Raw genomic sequence first — 22648 nt, forward strand, 5'->3', positions numbered from 1 at the left:
ACAAATGATAAAATCTATCCCAAATCCACAAAGAATGTTTCTCACCACACCCACTATAATGAATAATTAAAAAGCCTATTCCTTTTGGGAGGAAGCGGGAAAGGGGAGAGTTCAATTATCCCAAGGCCTCCCTTTCAGTTACCAAAGGTCCATGAACCCAAAGACACCGATCACTTCCCTTCAACAAACAGATACTTGCTTTGTGACACTCCCTTTCTCCTAGCAGTGAAATTATTATGCTTTCAGAACCAGCTAGGAAAAAAAAATAAGCCTCGAGGTATAATTTTACTGTCTCAGGGAAAATCAAACAGCTAATAAATTCCTTTCTAAAGACATGGCTCCACCCTTTTTCATGGACTTCAAAATCTAACTGGTGAAAGACTTTAAAATAAGAAAAACACCACACTGTAATTATGAGAATCAGAGAATCTCAGAGTTTCTTAATCTAGGAAATATCACCATTTTATGACTTTTTTACGGAAATGACTAACCAAGCCAATTTCTAGAAAGTAATATTAGGCAAGTTCAGAGTACTGTCTCTTGTAATTCTCAGGACACAACTCAATGAAATAAATGTGCAATTCTATTGGAAGAAATCTCTCTACATTTTTAGAATGAATGTAATGTACCATCAAAACTGTCCCAACAGCTAAGAAGTCATACACTTAAGGAGATAACTAATAACTAAATACGGTGTGTCCGTAATGAAAATTTCTGATTGACTTGCATGATCAAAACTAAAAATTGAGGGGCGCCTGGGTGGCGCAGTCGGTTAAGCGTCCGACTTCAGCCAGGTCACGATCTCGCAGTCCGTGAGTTCGAGCCCCGCGTCAGGCTCTGGGCTGATGGCTCAGAACCTGGAGCCTGTTTCCAGTTCTGTGTCTCCCTCTCTCTCTGCCCCTCCCCCGTTCATGCTCTGTCTCTCTCTGTCCCAAAAATAAATAAACGTTGAAAAAAAAATTTTTTTGAAAAAAAACTAAAAATTGAATTTCAAGATACTGTTTGGTAAAATATGCCTTTAAATAATCCTTCAGGGTGACAAAACTCACTTTCACCATCATACATCTGACAGCTAAGAAGTAAAGCTACATTTCTGAGCTGTATAAAGTACCAACAATTACCTATTTCACACAGCACACCATCTCATACATGCTGAATAAATCAGATTAAGAATTAATGGGTTAATATATAACAGACACAGAAACGATTATAGATACGCATGTATACATGGGTTAGTACACACATATGTATACGTGCATATGCTACCCAGCTCTGTCCAATGAGAGGGCTTAGAAGCAATGACATCTCAGGAACAGTGACCATACCTAGCTCCAGATCCTGATTCTAAATACCATTCTCCAATAAAAGGAACCAGGGCTCCTTGGGAAAATGGATGATTCTAGGGGTAGGACAGGAAAAATAAAATACTTTTGGGTATCTTTGTAATACCCAAAAGTAAGTACTCAAATCTGCATTTTTAACTTCTGTTTTTCATGACAGGAGACTTTCTGTTAAGTAAAGGAAGAAAATATTATTACCATTAGACTGTCCATGAGTGATTAATGACTGTTGTCGCTTCCCTTCTTTTACTCCAAAATATGCAACCCTGCATTCCCTAATCCCCACAAGTGCACAAAGTAAAGAGGGAACTCATATCAAAGGCCAGAGCAGTTAGGGGTTAGTCACAAAATTAAATCATACCGTGCAAAATTCAAGCTTTTTACCAGTTCATCTAATACGCGGTTATTTTTTAGATCCGGCTCTGTGACTGTCTAGAAAGGAAAAACAGCAGATGGAAAAAGGTCACAAACAATAAAATAACTTGTCATAATCTTGTTTTGAAAATGCATGACCCATCCTCCCGAGACTCCCCATCCCACTAAGTCTTCCAGGAAAGCCTCAAAATAAAGTTCATTTATCTCATACTAATATGGAATTTTAAAACAGTGAATCAGCATCTGCTGACTGGAAGTCTGATAAAAGATCTCCACAGCCTCTAGTAAAATCGTATATGCTCTGTACTAAGATAAAACCTAATATGAGCAAGAATCCTTATTCAAAATGCCATCCCAAGAATTTCCCCTAAAAAGCAGAACAGAGATGCTCTTTTTAAGTGACTACACGGGGAGCGGCATTAGGTGTTCAAAGAGGGTCTAAAAACAAGATTGGTGTTCAGGAATGCAACAGGAAAACTACAGATCTTGTAGTTATTTAGCATGAACGGTATGCAGCTTATCTCCCTGATGATACCATCTTGACAATGGCAAGTTGCAAAGAGATTAAACTTGGGAGCCAAACTGCACCATTTTTTACGTAGGGAAACAGCTGAGAGAAGTTCAGTGACCTCCTAACACCATGTACCTAACAGAGGTGCCAAGGTAGAAGCCAAACCCTTCAATCAGGCCCAGAGTCCTTCCTATTAGACCTCACTGTCTCTTCTTCTTTCTTTCTTCCTATTTATGTTTACTTGACCTTTTTACCTACCTTTGCACCTACCTGAAAGGTTTCACAAACTCTAACAACAAATTTCCTACTGTTTCCCCTGAAGGTCTGGTTTGAGAAAGAGGTAAGGGACCAGTCAGGCCAGGTTCAGCCCAATGGTCATGAATCTTTTCCCTCCACACAAATACTAAACCCTAATCCTATGCAAATGAATAATCCTTCCATCAGACCTTCAGCTCAAGGTGAAAAATTACAAAACATGAGAAGCCACAAAAACATAGGTCACGAGATTTAAAGAGTGTTACCTCCTGATCTTAAAATCAGTTTCGACTTCCAAAAATACATTTAGGTTATCAGAAATCTTTAAGAAAAATTGAACAAAGCCCATTTCTCCATATATGTATTTATTTTAATATGAAATTTAATGTCAAATTGGTTTCCATACAACACCCAGTGCTCATCCCAAAAGGTGCCCTCCTCACTACCCATCACCTCCCCTCCCCTCCCTCCCACCCCCCATCAACCCTCAGTTTGTTCTCAGTTTTTAAGAGTTTGGCTCTCTCCCTCTCTAACCTTTTTTTTTTTTTCTCCTTCCCCTCCCCCATAGACCTCTGTTAAGTTTCTCAGGATCCACATAAGAGTGAAAACATATGGTATCTGTCTTTCTCTGTATGACTTATTTCACCTAACGTAACACTCTCCAGTTCCATCCACATTGCTACAAAGGGCCATATTTCATTCTTTCTCATTGCCACATAGTATTCCATTGTGTATATAAACCACAATTTCTTTATCCTTTCATCAGTTGATGGACATTTAGGCTCTTTCCATACTTTGGCTATTGTTGAGAGTGCTGCTATAAACATTGGGGTACAAGTGCCCCTATGCATCAGTACTCCTGTATCCCTTGGGTCAATTCCTAGCAGTGCTACTGCTGGGTCATAGGGTAGGTCTATTTTTAATTTTTTGAAGAACCTCCACACTGTTTTCCAGAGTGCCTGCACCAGTTTGCATTCCCACCAACAGTGCAAGAGGGTTCCCGTTTCTCCACATCCTCTCCAGCATCTATAGTCTCCTGAGTTGTTCGTTTTAGCCACTCTGACTGGCATGAGGTGATATCTGAGTGTGGTTTTGATTTGTATTTCCCTGATGAGGAGCAACATTGAGCATCTTTTCATGTGCCTGTTGGCCATCTGGATGTCTTCTTTAGAGAAGTGTCTATTCATGTTTTCTGCCCATTTCTTCACTGGATTATTTGTTTTTTGGGTGTGGAGTTTGGTGAGCTCTTTACAGACTTTGGATACTAGCCCTCTGTCTGGTCATTTGCAAATATCTTTTCCCATTCCATTGTTGCCTTTTAGTTTTGTTGGTTGTTTCCTTTGCTGCGCAGAAGCTTTTTATCTTCATGAGGTCCCAATAGTTCATTTTTGCTTTTAATTCCCTTGCCCTTGAGGATGTGTTAAGTAAGAAACTGCTGTAGCTAAGGTCAGGGAGGTTTTTTCCTGCTTTCTCCTCTAGGGTTTTGATGGTTTCCTGTCTCACATTCAGGTCCTTTATCCATTTTGAGTTTTTTTTTTGTGAATGGTGTAAGAAAGTGGTCTAGTTTCATCCTTCTGCAAGTTGCTGTCCAGTTCTCCCAGCATCCATATATGTATTTTAGAGGTCTTTCTGAAAATGTCTTTTATGTAGCCTAACTGAATAATTATACCTTTTCCCTTGGGCTTTTGTGTGTATGTCACACAGAAATATTTGTACCAATTAAGTTTCCAAGAAAAAACAGGAAAGGAAAACTTACCACACAACAAGTTGGACATTGTGTTTTATACGATAGAAACTTTCTTATACAGAGAGAACAGTCTGAAAAAAAAACAAATGCAACATAATAAATGAGTTAGGCTATATTAATAATATAGTAATTTGACTTCTAACAAAATCTGACTTAAGTCCTAGAATATTTCCATCATCTAAAATATTATCACTATAATTTCAAAATTCTAACACTTCTACTCTACCTGAGCATACTTGCAAATGTGATGAAACAGCATTTTTAGGAGAGGGAAAAATATCAAATAATAATAATCATGAGTCCCTAGGATATCACAATTCCATGTAAGACCTGAAATGGATACTGTCTAAATATGTCAGATATCCCTATGTCTAGTGTTCTGAAATATAAATTTTGAAATAAGGTATGTAAACATTTTAAGCCTGTTTGGCTCAGTCATATGAGCATTGGACTCTTGATTTTGGCTCAGGTCATGATACTAGGGTCGTGGGATCTAGTCCTGCGCCAGGCTCCATGCAGCCTGCTGAAGGTTCTCTCTCTCCTCTCTCTCCCTCCAGCACTCTCTCCTGCTTGAGCTCTCTCCCTCTTAAAAAAAATGTTTTTTAATATTTTTAATAAAAAAAATATACACCTAGGTTATCAAATAGGGATTTCTACATCCTAACTCTATACATGATGTCGATCATCTCACAAATAACAAGCATTTCATGGCAAGCGCTAAGAAAAGTATATACAAGGAAAGGTTCTTGACCTTAAGGAGCTAACAAAGTAATGAGGCAATTTCAGTGCAATTCATTGTAATAAATCCTAAGGATTTAAGCAGGAAATTGGCATTAACTAAATTCTTCACATCTAAGGCAATGTAAAATGATCTTTCAAAGGAAAAAAAATGTGACTAAATAGAATGGTACCTTAATGGTAGCTAATTTGCTATCAGCGCAAATTCAGCTTAGTGAAGGGGCCTTACTAAAAAGGATGCGGCTTAAAGAGGAAGAGACAGTATGAGTTCAGGTATAGATATCCAGGAAACGAAGAACTCGCGGCAACCTCAGCAAGAGCACCCAGGAAGAAAAACGAAAGAGCGTGTTAGAAGATAAAACAGGCAATGGGTTAAGTTCTTTGGGGAAGCAAAGACGGATAAAGGGAGAATTCCAGTTTCCAGGTTTACAGGTGAGGAGCTTGGAAGTCATCACTCCACCTCCATCTAACAACAAATAAAAAGCTGACCAGACTGAAAAATCAACCCTTCCTAGAAGCTCCATCAGAGAAGTGAGCTTAAAGGACTAACTGCTGCTCCCAAACTGTTGACAGATAGGCTGGACACCAAGAACCACAACTCACCAGAGCAGAAATCTCCACAAGAACCACAGAAAGACACTCTGCTAGAACCAGTGCAGGGATAGGAAAACCCAAACTATATAACTGGCAAGTCACTAGAAACTCAGGAGGAAAGAGTCTGAGTGTTAAAACTCCGGGGGTGGGGGAGGGGGGGGGCACCTGGGTGGCTCAGTTCGTTGGGCGTCTGACTTCGGCTCAGGTCACAATCTCACGGTTCATGGTTTGAGCCCCATGTAGGGCTCTATGCTGACAGCTCAGAGCCTGGAACCTGTTTCAGATTCTGTGCCTCCCCCTCTCTCTCTCTGCCCCTCCTCTGCTTGTGTTCTCTCAAAAATAAATAAACATTAAAAAAAAATTTTTTTTAATTTAAAAACTCCAGGGGGACCACAGGATGGGCCTCACACCTAAATGAATTTCGGCTCCAAGGGTTCTACCGGTATTCAAAGGGACAATCAGAAAAATCCCCTTGCCCTTCTGCAGGCAGAGGGGAGAAAGTAAACATTTGCAATACATCAGAGCACTCTGTTCTTCTTAACAAGGCCTGACCTCAAAAGAAAGTGCTTTACCAGATCCAAGTCTTCTGGGATATTATCAGAGCCCAGTTGACCTCAAGGAAAGGAAACAAGCGACTCCAGCTACCTCTAGTTATACTGTCCCACCCAAGGGGAAGAGCAAACTGAGAAGCACTTGTGATATTCACAGTCCAGGGCACAGGCTCACTTTTAAAAGAAGACGTGACCGTAGAACTGCAGAACACTGCACTGCCCCAACATCTCACTGCCACATTACTAAAGGTCTATTTAATACAGTTCCATTTACCTAGTACATCATGATAGGCTATTAGGAAAAAACTACAAGGCATACTAAAAAGTAAAAGACATAGTTTGAAGAAACTGCAAGCATGAGAATGATAGCCAAATATGGCACGACAGCTGGAATTAACAGACCAGGAATTCCAAACAACTGAACAAAGCTGACAACATGGAAGAACAGATGGGTTACATAAGCAGAGAAATAGAAATTCTAAGAAAGAATCAAAAAGAAATGCTACAGGGGCGCCTGGGTGGCTCAGTCGGTTAAGCGGCCGACTTCGGCCCAGGTCATGATCTCACAGTCCGTGAGTTCGAGCCCCACGTCCGGCTCTGTGCTGACAGCTCAGAGCCTGGAGCCTGTTTCCGATTCTGTGTCTCCCTCTCTCTCTGCCCCTCCCCTGTTCATGCTCTGTCTCTCTCTGTCTCAAAAATAAATAAATGTTAAAAAAAAATTTTTTTTTTAAAACAAAAAGAAATGCTAGAGATTAAAAAAAAAAAAAAAACTGTAACAGGGGCACCTGGGTGGCTCAGTCAGTTAAGCATCTGACTTCAGCTTAGGTCATGATCTCATGGTTCGTGAGTTCAAGCCCTGCATCGACCTCTGTGCTGTCAGTGCAGGACCCGTTTGGGATCTTTTGTCTCCCTCTCTCTGTGCCCCTTCCCAATTCAAGTGCAGGAGAGTATACTGTGCTCTGTCTCTCCCTCTCAAAAATAAATAAACATTTTTTAAAATATAAAGAAAAACATTGTAACAAAATGAAGAATGTCTTTGATGGACTCCTGAGTAGATCAGATACAGCTGAAGAAAAAAATCACTTGCACTTGAGACAATCTCAAGAGAGCTCAAGAGAGTTTGCTTGCTCAAGAGAGCAAGCTAAATGTCTCTGCTTACAAGGGCACTAACACCATCACCGGGGGCCCACCTTCATGGCCGCAGCAAAACCTAATGATCTCCCAAATACAATCCCACTGGGGGTTAGGGCTTAGGAATTCTGGGAGGGACACATTCTGCTCCCTGCCCCATGAAAGTCTATGCCCTTCTCTTACACAAAATACGTTCATCCTAAAATACACCAGTCCCAAAAGTCTTAAATAGGTTTTTTTTTTCAACGTTTATTTTTTTGGGGACAGAGAGAGACAGAGCATGAACGGGGGAGGGGCAGAGAGAGAGGGAGACACAGAATCGGAAACAGGCTCCAGGCTCTGAGCCATCAGCCCAGAGCCTGACGCGGGGCTCGAACTCAAGGACCGTGAGATCGTGACCTGGCTGAAGTCGGATGCTTAACCGACTGCGCCACCCAGGCGTCCCCCAAAAGTCTTAATTCATTCCAGCATCAACTCTACAGTCTAACATCCAATCTAAATATCACCTAAATCAGACAGAAGTGAGACATGAGTTCTGATTTATTCCGAGGCAAAATTCCTCTGCAGATTCATTCTCTTCACTATCAGTGTTATTCTCTTCACAGTATAAAAAAAAAAATCTCCTGAGCAATACTGTAAATCAAGAATTCCTAAACTTGCCAGCTCATCTTAGTCACTCGGAGAGATTATTGTTGGTTTCCATTTAGTTTCCCAGGCCCTACCCTCATCAATATTGATTCAATGGATTTTAGACAGTAAACTGCATCCATAATATGTGATTCTGATTGTTCAACAAGTATTTTTTAAAAATTAGTACATATTGCTATTGCATTTAAGTATATAAAATTGCCATTTTGGGGTAAGTCAAAAAACAATAAATATTGGCAATTTCACATGGTTTAACCTAACACTGTGCACTTACTATGTGACCTGTTTTAAGCATGTTATATGTATTAACTCTTCTGATCCTTACAGCACCCATGAGGCTGGTATTAAGAGCAGTTCTATTTTATAGTAAGTAAAATGCAGCACAGGACTCAGCCAATTTGCCCAACATCACAAAGCTAGTAAGTGGCAAAGGCAAGAACCAGAACCCATGCTCTTAACATATTATTAGTTATTTAAAACATGTATAATTTGTTTATAAAATATATCTATTATATATACCTATATAATACAAATAAGCATTAATTAATAGGATCACATGTACCACAGTATGTATAAAGAGGCTACTGTCTTCTCTTCTTCATAATCTTGTTATGTGTTTAGTTATCATATATGGAGAACCAGACACAGGTCCAAAGCAGATGAAGCCACTGGCTTAATTTCAGTCTACTAGTTTACTACTAAATATGTAGTGCTGAAATGTAGGCCAGCATAATGTATTCTCTAGTAGGCAACCATCATATTCCAATCAAAGTAGAGCAGGTGAAGAGCTCTGAGCCATGTATACCTCGGTGGCTTTATTTAAATCACCTATGAAGTTTGTTTTTCTCCCAAAACCCAACTCTGAGCTCTGTGGACAGGGTGGAGGAGGGTAGAATAAAAGAGTGACGTGAAGGGTAGCTTCACAGAAACACCCCAGCCTTGGGGGAGGAGGCTTTCTAATCTCAAACAAGACACAACAAACTGCTAGCTCTCAAATATCAAAAGATCCTAGCATTCCAATAGTAAAAAGCAAATTTCTAATAGTTAAACCAATTACTTGTGTGTGTGATCTTAAGGACTGTATGAGAAAATGAACCATTTCAAAAATAGTTCTTGAGTGTCCAGTAAAAGCAGAAAATCCAGTCCCCAGTTTGAAAGTAATAGGAGGTCCTGGACAGCTGAGAAAGCTTGCCTCTGCCTCCGGTTCTAGGGCTAAGTGACCAGCTAGCTGGTAAGAGAATACTATCCCTCCTGACAAGTAGCACTCCAGCCTGTCATATATGTGGCTCTGCCTAACTGTTTGTCCCATCCATACATACGCTACCACTTTTCTCCCGTCTTGTTCCAGAGTGGTGCCTCATAAGAATGTAAGAGAAGGGGGCGCCTGGGTGGCTCAGTCGGTTGAGCGTCTGACTTCAGCTCAGGTCATGATCTCGCAGCTTGTGAGTTTGAGCCCTGCGTCCGGCTCTGTGCTGACAGCTCAGAGCCTGGAGCCTGTTTCAGATTCTGTGTCTCCCTCTCTCTCTGTCCCAACCCACTCGCATTCTGTCTCTGTCTCTCTCAAAAATAAATAAACATTAAAAAAAAAAATTAAAAAAAAAAAGAATGTAAGAGAAGAAAAACACATATTTGCCTAAAGCAATCTTATACTGCCTTTTAATTTAGCAAAGATCAGCAAATGGAACATGTCATATTTCACTGAAAAAGTATATAGAGATTAAATTGCTTTTTATTCTAATACAAGTTTCAATTAATTTTATTAGTCAAAATCTACAAAAGAAAAATAAAAATGATTCCTGATCCATCTTTAAAATAGTGGTAACCTAACAGTGTCTACAAGCCAATGACTTCATGTAAGAGGAAATATCTTGAGCATCTTCCATTATCAAGACAGAAAAACCGGGTAAGAGCAAAGAAAATTAGCACCTGAACATATCAACTTATTAATGAGAACATTTCTCACTTTATGGTGTTTAATGGTGTTTTATGGATTGGAGTAAGTCCATTCCCTCTCCCCAAAAAAGTGCTCTTTAATAGCAAGATTTTGGATCAATTTAACTGACTTGCTTTTCTGCCAACGCACCCCATTCCAACCTTAATAACAGAACTGTAAATGTATTGTTCATTAACCATATTCAAAAACATTAAACAGAGCAAAGCAGCATAAAGTGATTTAAAATGATAAATCCTGAAATGTTTAAGGAGCAGCAATAAACAATGGGTAGGTAGGATTCTGGGTCACCAATTCTAGTTGACCCACGACAACAGCAGAATATGACGGCCAAATCTAGTTCGTATTAAGCTCTGGGGGCTTTTGTGTCATTAAAACAACACTACAGACCCAGAGAAACTTTAAGTGTTGCAGGAACTGGTGACAAGTGGTGTTTAGTAGGAAAGGGCTGCCAAATTGTGAGAGGTACAATATGGGAAATAAGTGCTCAAAAAATAATCTGAAAGTACCCTCTACTGACTTCCTCTTAAATAAAGAATGACATCAATGACAACTTACAAGTGACAAAGAAACAAACAATGAAAATGAAAAGAATGGAAGTAAAGGCTAGTTTTTTCAGCTAAGTAGAGTTCACTGAATTCATAAAAAGTAGTCTTTCACCTACACATGGGACTCCTATCTCTGTCCATGAGAAAGTAACAGGGTCCAGAATTATGACCCTTCCATAAACAGTTAAAACACTGGAGGGAAATATGAAACAACTATTTTCAGACTGTGGACAACAGCAGAAATGAGAAAGTTCTATCATAGCCCTACCTTATCTGGAGGCAATTTTGTGACCACAGTGCAGGGAGGAGCGTCAAATAGCCCACCAGTCTTGCTAGTTGAAATAACAAAGCTCAGAATTCAGGGAAATCCAGGTAGCTAGAATTTGTAGGTCAGAGCACCAGAAAGAAAAGAGGGTAGCCCATACACATACAGTCAGATGGCCTTTGATAAGGGTGCCAAGAGTACACAACAGAGGAAGGACAGTCTCTTCCGCAAACACCAGTAGAAAAACGAGATTTCTACATGCAAAAGCATGAAGACTTGAAACTATAAAAGTACTAAAAGAAAACAAAGAAGAAAAGCCTCGTATCATCAGTCTTGGGAATGATTTCCTGGATATGATACCAAAGGCCCAGGCAAAAAAAGCAAAAATAGGTAAGTGGGATTTCATCAAACTAGAAAGCTTCTTCAAAGGAAACAATCAACACAGTAAAAAAACTAAATGAAACAAAAAAAAAAAACACCTATGAAACAGGAGAAAATATTTGCAAGAAGCCATATACCTGGTAAGAATATCCAAAATATATAAGGAAAACCTACAACTCAACAACAACAACCCAAAAACAAGATTTAAAAAGGGCAAAGGATCTGAATAGCTATTTCTCCAAAGACATACAGATGGCCAACAGGTATAGGAAAAGATGCTCAACATCGTTTATTATCCAGAAAATGTGAATCAAAACCATGAGATATCACCTCACATCTGTTAGAATAGCCATTATTTAAAAAGCTAATAATGGGACGCCTGGGTGGCTCAGTCGGTTGGGCGGCCGACTTCGGCTCAGGTCATGATCTCGCAGTCCGTGAGTTCTAGCCCCGCGTCAGGCTCTGTGCTGACAGCTCAGAGCCTGGAGCCTGCTTCATATTCTGTGTCTCCCTCTCTCTGACCCTCCCCTGTTCATGCTCTGTCTCTCCCTGTCTCAAAAATAAACGTTAAAAAAAAAATTTTTTTTTTAAAAGCTAATAATAAGTACTGGTAACAGTGTAGAGAAATTAGAACACTTGTGCATTGTTGATGGAAATGTAAAATGACACAGCTACTATGGAAAACAGTATGCAGATTCCTCAAAAAATTAAAAATGGAACTACCATCTGAGCCAAAAATCCTACTTCTGTGTATTTATGCAAAAGAAATGAAAAAAGGATCTCAAAGAGATAGCTGGACTACCATGTTCATAGCAGCATCATTCGCAATGGCCAAAAGGAAGGAGCAACCAAAGTGTCCATCAAATGAATGGATAAAGAGAATGTGATGTATACATACAATGGAATACTATTTGGCCTTAAAAAAGGAAATCCTACCACATGCTACAATGTGGATGAATCTTGAGGATATTAAGCTAAGTGAAATCGGCCAATCATTGACAGACAAATACTGCACGATTCCACTTATATGAGGTATCCGGTCAAATTAATATAAGAAAAAAAGAGAATGGTCGTTGCCAGGGCTGAAGGAAGGAGAAATGGGGAGTTACTGTGCAATGGGTATAAAATTTCAGTTACACAAAATGAAAAAGTTCTAAAGATCTCCTGTACAACAATGTTCACGTAGTTGACAATACTATACTGTACATGTAATAATTTGTTAACAGGGCAAATTTTGTATTATGTTTTTCACCAACCCCCCCCCAAAAAAAACAAAACCCAGCCCTATAGAAAGGGCTACTCTAGACCCACACTAAGCTTAAAAACAAAACTTGACAGGATCAATCTAATCCACATGTACCTTACTTGCCTGCCACAACACAGCCCCACACTCCAATAAGCTATACAACAAAATCTACCCCCTCAAAAATGTAAACACTACAATGGCAAGCATCTAATCAAAAATTACCAGTCATGCAAAGAAACAAGAAAACGTGGTTTATAACCAGGAGGGGGAAAAAATCAGCTAACAGAAACAGATTTAGAAATGCCACAGATAATGGATTAGCAGACAGGGAGGTTAAACTGGCTATTAGAAATACATTCCGTATAATTCAAAGATTAAAACACACACAAGAACCTAACAAGGAAACAGAAAATATTTTAGAAATGAAATTTCTAGAGATGGTCAATACACTCTCTGAAATAAAATTTCATTGGATAAGACTAACAGCTGATGAGATACTACAGAATAAAAGATCAATAAACCTGAAGTCATAGCAAAAGAAATTATCCAAAACTAAGCACACAAAGGGAGGGTGGGTGTGAGGTGGAGACCAAAACAGAAAAAAAGAAAAAAACAAAACAAAAAAACAGAGTCTCATGGCTATAGATAAGTATCAAGCAGTAAAATAAAAAACAATTAAAAATAAAATTTAATTGGAATCAGCAATGGGGAATGAGAGTGGGACTGTAAACAAAAAAATATTCAAAGAAACAAGGGTTAAAATGTTTCAAAATATAAATCTCAAGCCATGAACCCCAAACAAGACAAATACAAAGTAAATCAAACTAAAGCATATTACAAATTTCTAAAAACCACTGGTAAAGAGAAAATCTGAAAAGGAGCTAAGGAAAAAAGGCACCTTATATACGGAAAGCTATAAATAAGAATACCACATCTGGTTTCATATGCTAAACAGAATTCTTTGGCAAACTAACTATACTGCAAGAAATGTAGCAGAGAGAAAAAAAAAATGATACTTTTTCCAGAAGGAAACTTTTGATACATACAAAGGAAAGAAGAGTATCAGAAATGATAAATATGTGAGTAAATACAAAAGACAAAAAAGAAATTTTTTAATTTGCTTAAAAGATAATGGACTGTCAGGGGTGCCTGGGTAGTTCAGCAGGTTACACGTCTGACTCTTGATCTCAGCTCAGGTCTTGACTCAGGGTGGTGAGTTCAAGCCCTGAACTGGGCTCCACGCTGGGCATGTAGCCTTCTTAGAAAAAAAAAGATAATGGGCTCTCTAAAGCACATATAATAACAATGTATTGTGCTGTCTATAATATATGTACACATAAAACTAAAGACAACAATAGGATGACAGGGGGAAACGCAAGTACATGTTTGTAACATTTCTACCCTATTCAGATGGCATAACACTGTTTGAAAGGAGATTGTTATAAATTAAAGAGGCATATTTTAAGCAACCACTAAAATAATAAAACAAAGAAGCAGAGCTAGTAAGTCAATTGTGGAAAACAGTTAATACTTAAAATGTTCAATTATTTCTTTTTTTTTTTATTTTTTTTAACGTTTATTTATTTTTGAGACAGAGAGAGACAGAGCATGAATGGGGGAGGGTCAGAGAGAGAGGGAGACACAGAATCTGAAACAGGCTCCAGGCTCCGAGCTGTCAGCACAGAGCCTGACACGGGGCTCGAACTCACGGACCGCGAGATCACGACCTGAGCCGAAGTCGGCCGCTTAACCGACTGAGCCACCCAGGCGCCCCAAAATGTTCAATTATTTCTTAAAAAGCAGAAGGATAAGAAAGAGATGGACAAATAAAAAACAAAAAGGTAGGGGGTGCCTGAGGCTCAGTCAAGTTAAGCATCAGACTCTTGGTTTTAGCTCAGGTCATGATCTCACCATTCATGGGATCCAGCCCCATGGGCACTCTGTGCTATAGGCTCTGTGCAGTGCGAAGCCTGCTTGAGATTCTCTCCCTCTCTCTGCACCTCCCCCATTCATGCTCATCACTTGCATGCACACTCTGTCTCTCTAAATTAAAAAACCACTAAAAAAAACAAAGAAAGAAAGAAAGAAAGAAAGAAAGAAAGAAAGAAAGAAAGAAAGAAAGAAAGAAAGAAAGAAAGAAAGAAAGAAAGAAAGAAAATGCATATAAAATGCAAAGATCCTAAAAGGTCCAAATAAAAACAAAATGAGAGGACTTAAAATGTCTGACATCAAGACTTACTACAAAGCTACAGTAATTAAAAGAGTGTGGTATTGACACGAGGATAAACATAGAGAACAATGGAACAGAAAAGAGTCCAGAAACAGACACACACATTACTGCCTGAAGCTATATTGACTATTATGGGGAGTACTCTGTCAGGGGATAGAATGTATAATATCTTAACTATACTGGTTACATGGTATACACCTTCGTCAAACCTCAACTATGCTTGTACCCTTTACGTCTTATAATGGATATAATGTATTAATGTAAATTATACCTAAAGATTATTTTAACTCATACTTAGAAATAATTCCTAAAACTTATCTTAGTAACTAATGTGAATCTACCCTAGAGAAGAACTAACAATTATTGAGGACCTATATATACCATGCCAGACACTGGGCTCTGCACATTTAGTTTTCACAATTATCTTTTTTTTTTTTTTTTTAAGTTTATTTATTTTGAGAAAGAAAGAGAGTGTGCCCATAAAAATGAGAGAGGGGCAGAAAGAGGGAAACAGAGAATCTCAAGTAAGCACCAGGCTGTCAGCATAGTGACAAACGCGAGCTCCATCTCACGAACCTGAGCTGAAATCAAGAGTCCGAGTCGACTGAGCCAACCCAGGGCCCCTTCACAATCACCTTTTAAAGTAGAAATGACTCATCAAATTTTTACATTTGAAGAAACGTTAGCATTTGCAAGTTAACCCGCCTGGTTAAGGGAGGGGAGTCAAGAGTCAAGCCTAGTAACATCTCTAACACCCACGTTGCTACCAGCACCACCCTCTTACGTCTTTGCTATAGAAACTTCTTCACCAATGCTACTACTACCCACCAAAATCATCTTTTAAGCCTACCTTGTCTCTAACCTTCTAAGACAAATCAATTGAAAATAGAGGACAAAAGAAAGAAAATAGAGGACAAGAAAGATCATGAACCTAGATGACCCGTTCATTGGATGGCCAGCTCCTAAACAAAGACAGGCTCACCACTATGCATTAAATACCTTAAGCTACACTATAAAAAATACACAGTAGACACATAAAGAGAAGTACGAACAAATCTCAGTATATTACAATCACAATCACACAGCAAGTTAAGGGTAATACTCTTCAGTGGGAATTCTCCCACTGGGATTTTTAAACTTTGAATATATTTGAATATATTTTTAAACTCTGAATTATATACATTTATGTCAAGGACTACATGATTGAACTACCTGTACGTTATCCTGTTACAAAACAAAAATTCTGAAATCTAACATCTAAAAGTACTTGGCAAATAAAGACGAAAATTTTCATTGCTACAGCGTTAAAAAAGGCATAAAAATATCCAAGAGGGGATCCAAGAAAACATGGGAGAAGGTGGGATTTGAGATGAACACGATGAAAGGAAGAGATTTACAGATAACCTGAGGCCAGGTGACATCAGGCATATTCCTTGTCCGATGGACTTTCCTACTTCTTAAGTCTTAACTGGAGACCACAGGAGATGAGAGCTTCAGGAAAACACACTGTTGCCACCTCTGCTTGTAGTCGCAAGAACTGGTACCACCAGACCTCTGGTGGCAATATTACTCCTTCACGCGGTCTTCACTCCCATCTCCGGTCCCAGGAATAAGCCTTGGCGCAATGAATGATAACTACATGTAAAACTGATGCTGTTGCTTCTGCCAGCATCTTCAAATCCAAAAGACAGTCTTCATGATGCATGGACACTCCTCTTTCGTGTACTGGAGTGGACAGTCCTTGCAGATCAGAAAAACTGGACTGAGAGGGGCCTGCGTGGCTCCATCAGTTAAGCGTCTGCCTCTTGGTTTTGGCTCAGGTCATGATCTCCCAGTTTGTGAGATTGAGGCCCACATGGGACTCTGCACTGACAGCGTGGCACTTGCCTGGGATTCTCTCTCTCCCTCTCTCTCTCCCCCGTCCCCCCTCTGAAAATAAATAATAAATAAACCTTTAAAAAAAAAAAGAAAAGAAAAGAAAAACTGGACTGAGAACACTCATGTTTGAAAGCTACCTAAAGAGTGTCGTGTCATTGGAAAGAACTGTGATCAGAGACGTTGAGTCTTCTCATTATTGATATTGGACTAACTATTGGGAACTTGAGGGACGCCTGGCTAGCTCAGTCATTTAAGCGTCTGACTTCAGCTCAGGTCACGATCTCACAGTTCATGAGTTCGAGCCCCGCGTCAGGCTCTGTGCTGACAGCTCAGAGCCTGGAGCCTGCTTCAGATTCTGTCTCCTTCTCTGTCTGCCTCTCCCCCATTCACAATCTGTCTCTCTGTCTCAAAAATAAATAAACATTAAAAAAAAATTTTTTAATAAATATTGGGAGCTTGAATGATGGAGATGTCATGACACAGACGAGCTCATGATGGTATGATTACAAGGCTTCATCTCAGTGTTCCCGTAAGTATGAAGTGCACATATTTATAATTTTCACTTATCACAGGGTAAATTTAAAATTGATTCATAAAAAGGTATCTTTTCCCAGATTTCAAAGGACACAGAAATTTGTGAAGGATAGCATTTTTACTTCCTTAATGCTTCCTCCTCTTCTAATACCACTTCCCAACATTATCTGTTAATGGAGTTTTGTGCATATCCTTTTGGGGTACACTGATAAACTATTATGCAAATGGTCTTATGGGCCCCCACATTAGCTATAAATTTTTATGTGGTGAACATGCTCATATATAAATTACTGTGAATTTCTCCAACTAATCTGTTGAAATAGTCCCAGTAGTTCCAGTTCACTGGAAATAAGGATATCCAAAATTAGTATTTTGAGTCAAAAGTAGACATTTCCCAAAACTGCTTAGATTGTCATCCATCCGGTCCCCCTGAGTTTATGAGACTTCTGTTTTCTAAAACAGTACAAACATTAGATGTCAGTGTTTTCATCTTTGACAATGTGATGTTACAAAGACATTGCTTCTCTTCTGTTATTGTTCAGTTCAATCATCTTTTTTTTTTTTTTTTTAACGTTTTATTTCTTTTTCTTGAGACAGGGAGAGACAGAGCATGAACACGGGAGGGTCAGAGAGAGGGAGACACAGAATCTGAAACAGGCTCCAGGCTCTGAGCTGTCAGCACAGAGCCCGATGTGGGGCTGGAACTCACAAACCATGAGATCACGACCTGAGCTGAAGTCAGTCACTTAACCGACTGAGCCACCCAGGCGCCCCAGTTCAGTCATCTTTATATGTCCTTAACCCTTACTAGTTATTTGTTATTTCACCTTCCTCTGTGTTTTTTTTTGTTGTTGTTGCTGTTCATTTCCCTTGGAAATGTCTTTGTTACCCATATTAATGTTTGTTAAGCATATTAATGTTTGTTAAGCATGTTAATGTCTTTGTTACTGGTTTCTAAGACATCATTTGTGATTAAGGATGTTAACTATTTGCCACGCACTGCAAATGAAATACTACGTTTTGTCACCAACACTTTACAGTGATGTTGTACTTTTTGGTTGTGTAAAAGTTGTGTATTGAAATATAATAATTTTCTGCTTTAAAAAAAAAAATATCCAAAAGGAAGATGGCAGAAAATACCTTCTGAAAACCTCAAGATAGAGGAGCTAACAGTAAGAAATAAATGAGCATTAAATTAACACTACCTTATATAAAAATCACACTTGTACTAGCTCACAGAGACGGTGCATACTTACAGTTATGTGAGCACTGAGGAATCATCATTGCAATGTTGAAATATTCAAAGCAAATTCCACACCGCAGCAAATCATCTAGTGTCTGAAATGCAAAAATTCATATATACCTGTCAGAGAGCCACCAAGACTGGACCATCTGCCACAGAACTCTTTCTCCATCCTCTAAAAAAACCAATTTAATAATACTCCTTTGTGAATATACAAACCCAAAATTAACTCCACATAAACTGCAAGAGATCTTGACAAATAGAGAAAAACCTCTCCCACATGACTTACACATTCAAATGTCAGGTTACCAAAAAGGCTTTAAGACAGATAAAGTGACACTACAAATTCCTGCTCCATATCGGCAACCCTTCACAAAAGGGCTACTCCATTCCTGTTCCATTTGCCATGTGTTTTCCAGCTCTTACTCCAAGCTTCCTCCTCTTCAGACCCCATTCCCTGGCCTACAGTCACTGTCGGGTAAAAGGTACCAACAAGCATTCACCACACAGGTTAAGGGCAAAATTAGACATATTTAAAGTCAAACACTCAAAATCATCTAGTTAAAGCCCTTACTTCACAAATGAGGATGCAAACACACATACTGGGCATAAGTCAAGCCAGGACAAAACTTCCTGTCTCCCTAATGGCAGTCAGTCCGATGCTTTCTGCATAATACCACATGTTAGTTACTACACGGTGGAGCCAAATGAGGAAGCCCTGGAAAGAGGTAGAGCCAGTGACAGCAGAAGAAGTAAGGCAGTAGTTAACCTGGGAAGGCAGACAGATGTGCATCAGCCTGGAATGCAATCCAAACAGGAAAGGATCTATTCTCACAACCCAAAATCTTCTAAATCATTTAAAATAAAATGTTATTCTGCATTCAACAGAATGCTGAGCAGATATGTAAGAGAAAAAGAAAAAAGAAAAAAAAGGAGCTTTCTCATGTACCAATATGGAAAGACTGCCAAGGTAAGTGCAAAGAGGAAGTAAGGCAGGCTACTTTTTGTTAAAAAGAGAGGGTAAAATAAATATGTATTCTATTTTTACCTTGGATACATATGAAGAAATTCTGAAAAGACACACATTAAGTAATAAATAATGGCAACGGGGGTCAGAATACTGGACAGATAAGGGACAAGTTGGAAGGGAGACTTTTACTTTTCATTTCATATTTTTTAACTATGAGTGTATTACTTAAATTTTAAAAATACAAACAAAAACGACTAATGTCACTAACACTAACAGTCTATACGATGAAATACTGTGTAGCCATTTAAAAAAACACACACTTTTAAAGAATAATTAATGCCATGGGAAAACGTTCATGTTTAATGGAAACTAAAAAAAAAAAACAAAAATCAGAGAACAAATCTACAATACATCACAATAAGACTATACAGTTTAATCTCCGTAATAATCTTATGAAGTCTATACTATCTATATCCCAGTTTTAAAGATGAAGCCTACAGTGCTTATAAGTGGTTGAATCAAACCCAAGAAGTGGACTCCAAAGGGTTCCCACATTTTAAATCCATATATGCATCATACACAAGAAAAACTGAAGGAAAACAGGAGAAAACATTAAACAGTGGTTATCTCTGGATGGTTGGATGATGAGTAACTTTCATTTGTTCTTTTCTTTAATCTGAATTTTAATTTTTTCTACTCTATATACATACTCCATTCATAATCTGTCAAAACTAGAAATTCCTATTGTTAAAAATCCAGGGAAATAAACATTAAAATGTCAAAATCTTCTATTATTTTCGATGGTAAGCTACCAATGACACCAACCACTAGAAGACTGTGTTGAAAATCAATTAAGAGCAGAGACAGGACCGGAAGCCAGAGTCCGAGCATCCACTCTCTTGTGCTTTCTTCTACCTAACCATCCTCTCTCTTCTGGAGGAGTAGTTCTGACACATGCCCAGCAAGATTTGTGGAAGGTGATACTGTATCAGATGAACTATAACATTCTTGTAAAAACTTCTGGTCACGCCACTTCAAGACCGTAACATGCAGTGCAGGAAACAGAGAGCGGTCAAGTGGAATGCTCCAGGGCTTCTTCAACTTAGAGAGAAGAGGGCAAAGTGGAAGGAGGAAGGAAAAAGTGGGTGAAAAGACTTAATAACTAGAGAAAAAGTTCTTAAGTTTTTTTGGTCACAGATCCCTTTTAAAATAGGGATAAAAACTATGAACTCTCTTCTCAGGAAAACACATACAAACAGAAATTTTATAAATAATTTCAAATACAAAAGTCTGTCCACGGATCCTAGATTATTGGGATTTAGAGACAGATTTCACCTCAAAGGAAGAAAGCTTCAAACACAGTTTCCAGGAGCAGCTAATTCTTTGTCCCTGGAAAAGTTCAAGCAGAAACTATGTAACAAATTGGCAGTACATTATAAAGGGATTAAAACACATAGATCAATGGAACAGGAGGGAGAGCCCACAAATAAACCCACACCTATACCATCAATTAATCTACAACAAAGGAGGCAAGAATATACAATGGGGAAAAGACAGTCCTTTCAATAAATGGTATTGGGAAAACTGGAGAGCTACATGCAAAAGAATGAAACTGGAGCACTTTCTTACACCATGTAAAAAATAAATTCAAAATGGATTAAAGGCTTAAATGTGAGTCCTGAAACCAAAAAACTCCTAAAAGAAAACGTAGGCAGCAATTTCTTGGACATCACCTTAGCAACATATTTATAGATTTATAGATATTTATAGATATGTCTCTTCGGGCAAGGGAAACAAAAGTAAACATTCAAGCACTGGGACTACACCAAAATAAAAGGCTTTCACACAGCAAAAGAAACCATCAACAACACAAAAAAGGCAACCCATTGCATGGGAGAAGATGTCTGCAAATGATACACTCAATGGGAGGTTAATATCTAAAATACATATAAAGAACTTATACAACTCAACACCAAACCCTCCCCCCCCAAATAATCCAATTAAAAAATGGTCCGAGGGGCGCCTGGGTGGCGCAGTCGGTTAAGCGTCCGACTTCAGCCAGGTCACGATCTCGCGGTCCGTGAGTTCGAGCCCCGCGTCGGGCTCTGGGCTGATGGCTCAGAGCCTGGAGCCTGTTTCCGATTCTGTGTCCCCCTCTCTCTCTGCCCCTCCCCTGTTCATGCTCTGTCTCTCTCTGTCTCAAAAATAAATAAACGTTGAAAAAAAAAATTAAAAAAAAAAAAAATGGTCCGAGGACTTGAATAGACATTTTTCCAAAGAAGACATACAGATGGCCAACAGACACGAAGAGATGCCCAACATCACTCATCATCAGAGAAATGCAAATCAAAACCACCATATCACCTCACACCTGTCAGAATGGCTAGTACCAAAAAGACAAGAAATAACAAGTGTTAGTGAGGATGTGGAGAAAAGGGAACCCTCCTGCACTGTTGGTAGAAATGTAAATTGGTGCAACCAATGTGAAGAACACTATGGAGGTTCCTCACAAAATTAAAAACAGAAATACTATATGATCCAGTAATTCCACTACTAGACATATGCATCCCTATGTTTATTGTAGCATCTTTTACAAAAGCCAAGGTATGGAAGCAGCCCAAGTGTCCATGGATAGATGAATGCATAGAAAAGATATGGCACATATATACAATGTAACATTACGAAGCCATAAAAAAGAATGAGATCTTGCCATTTGTGACAACATGGATGGATCCAGAGGGTAATATGTAAGTAAAATATGCCAGACAGAGGAAAACAAACACCACATGATTTCACTTATATGTAGAATCTAAAAAAATAAAAAAATGATCAAAAACCAGCCCCTTAAATACAGACAACTGGTGGTTGCCACCTGGGAGGTGGATGGGGGAAGGGCAAAATGAAGAGCATTAAGAGGTACGAACAATAAAAACAAAATAAAAGACCTATTAGAAAAGTAGAAAAGAAATACTGGAAGGGGGCTGGCTCTCCACTATGATTCTAATATGGGCTCAGTCAACCCCATCGTTGAACACTCTCGGGGGCTGAACCCTGTATTCAGTGCTCTGGTGAGACATCAAATCCAGAGAAGACATGGAACCTGCTTCTAAAGAACATTGTGGAAGTTGTAGTAATATATAAAATATGCTCAAATCTACACATCAAAAAGCTTTATAAGCTTTTATTTCCTTTATCCAATTCAATCTTCACAACAACAAATAAAAAGGGATGAAAGGAACACTTCACACATGTTAAGTGCTAATGATAACAATAAAGACGTATTAATTGAATGCTTAGTACCTTCCAGATACTACCTTCAACCAATCTGCAAATAATCTTTGAACATGCACTATGTGCCAAGCACAGTGAATAAGCCAGACAAGATCCCTACCCACACACAACTCATTTAACCAACCGTATGAACTATTCATTTTCGTCTCCACTTTGAAGAAATTCAGGCTGAGGGAGGCTAAGTAGCCGACTCAAGATGACACGGTTAAATAAGAGCCAGA

General features: G+C 38.8%; 1 protein-coding gene across 8 annotated transcripts in view; it reads right to left on the minus strand.

The window, feature by feature from the left end:
- RAD18 (RAD18 E3 ubiquitin protein ligase) overlaps nucleotides 1-22648 on the minus strand; it is a 110367-nt gene that overhangs the window by 86501 nt on the left and 1218 nt on the right. For all 8 annotated transcript variants that reach the window (XM_019824935.2, XM_003982447.5, XM_019824936.2 and 5 more), the window contains exons 2-4: nucleotides 18180-18261; nucleotides 4238-4299; nucleotides 1702-1772 (exon numbers count right to left, since the gene is read on the minus strand). In XM_019824935.2, coding sequence (XP_019680494.1) covers nucleotides 1702-1772; nucleotides 4238-4299; nucleotides 18180-18261 — 215 coding nt within the window. The remainder of the gene's footprint in view (nucleotides 1-1701; nucleotides 1773-4237; nucleotides 4300-18179; nucleotides 18262-22648) is intronic.

The sequence above is a fragment of the Felis catus genome, chromosome A2 (assembly GCF_018350175.1).
Source record: "Felis catus isolate Fca126 chromosome A2, F.catus_Fca126_mat1.0, whole genome shotgun sequence".
Lineage (NCBI taxonomy): Eukaryota > Metazoa > Chordata > Mammalia > Carnivora > Felidae > Felis > Felis catus.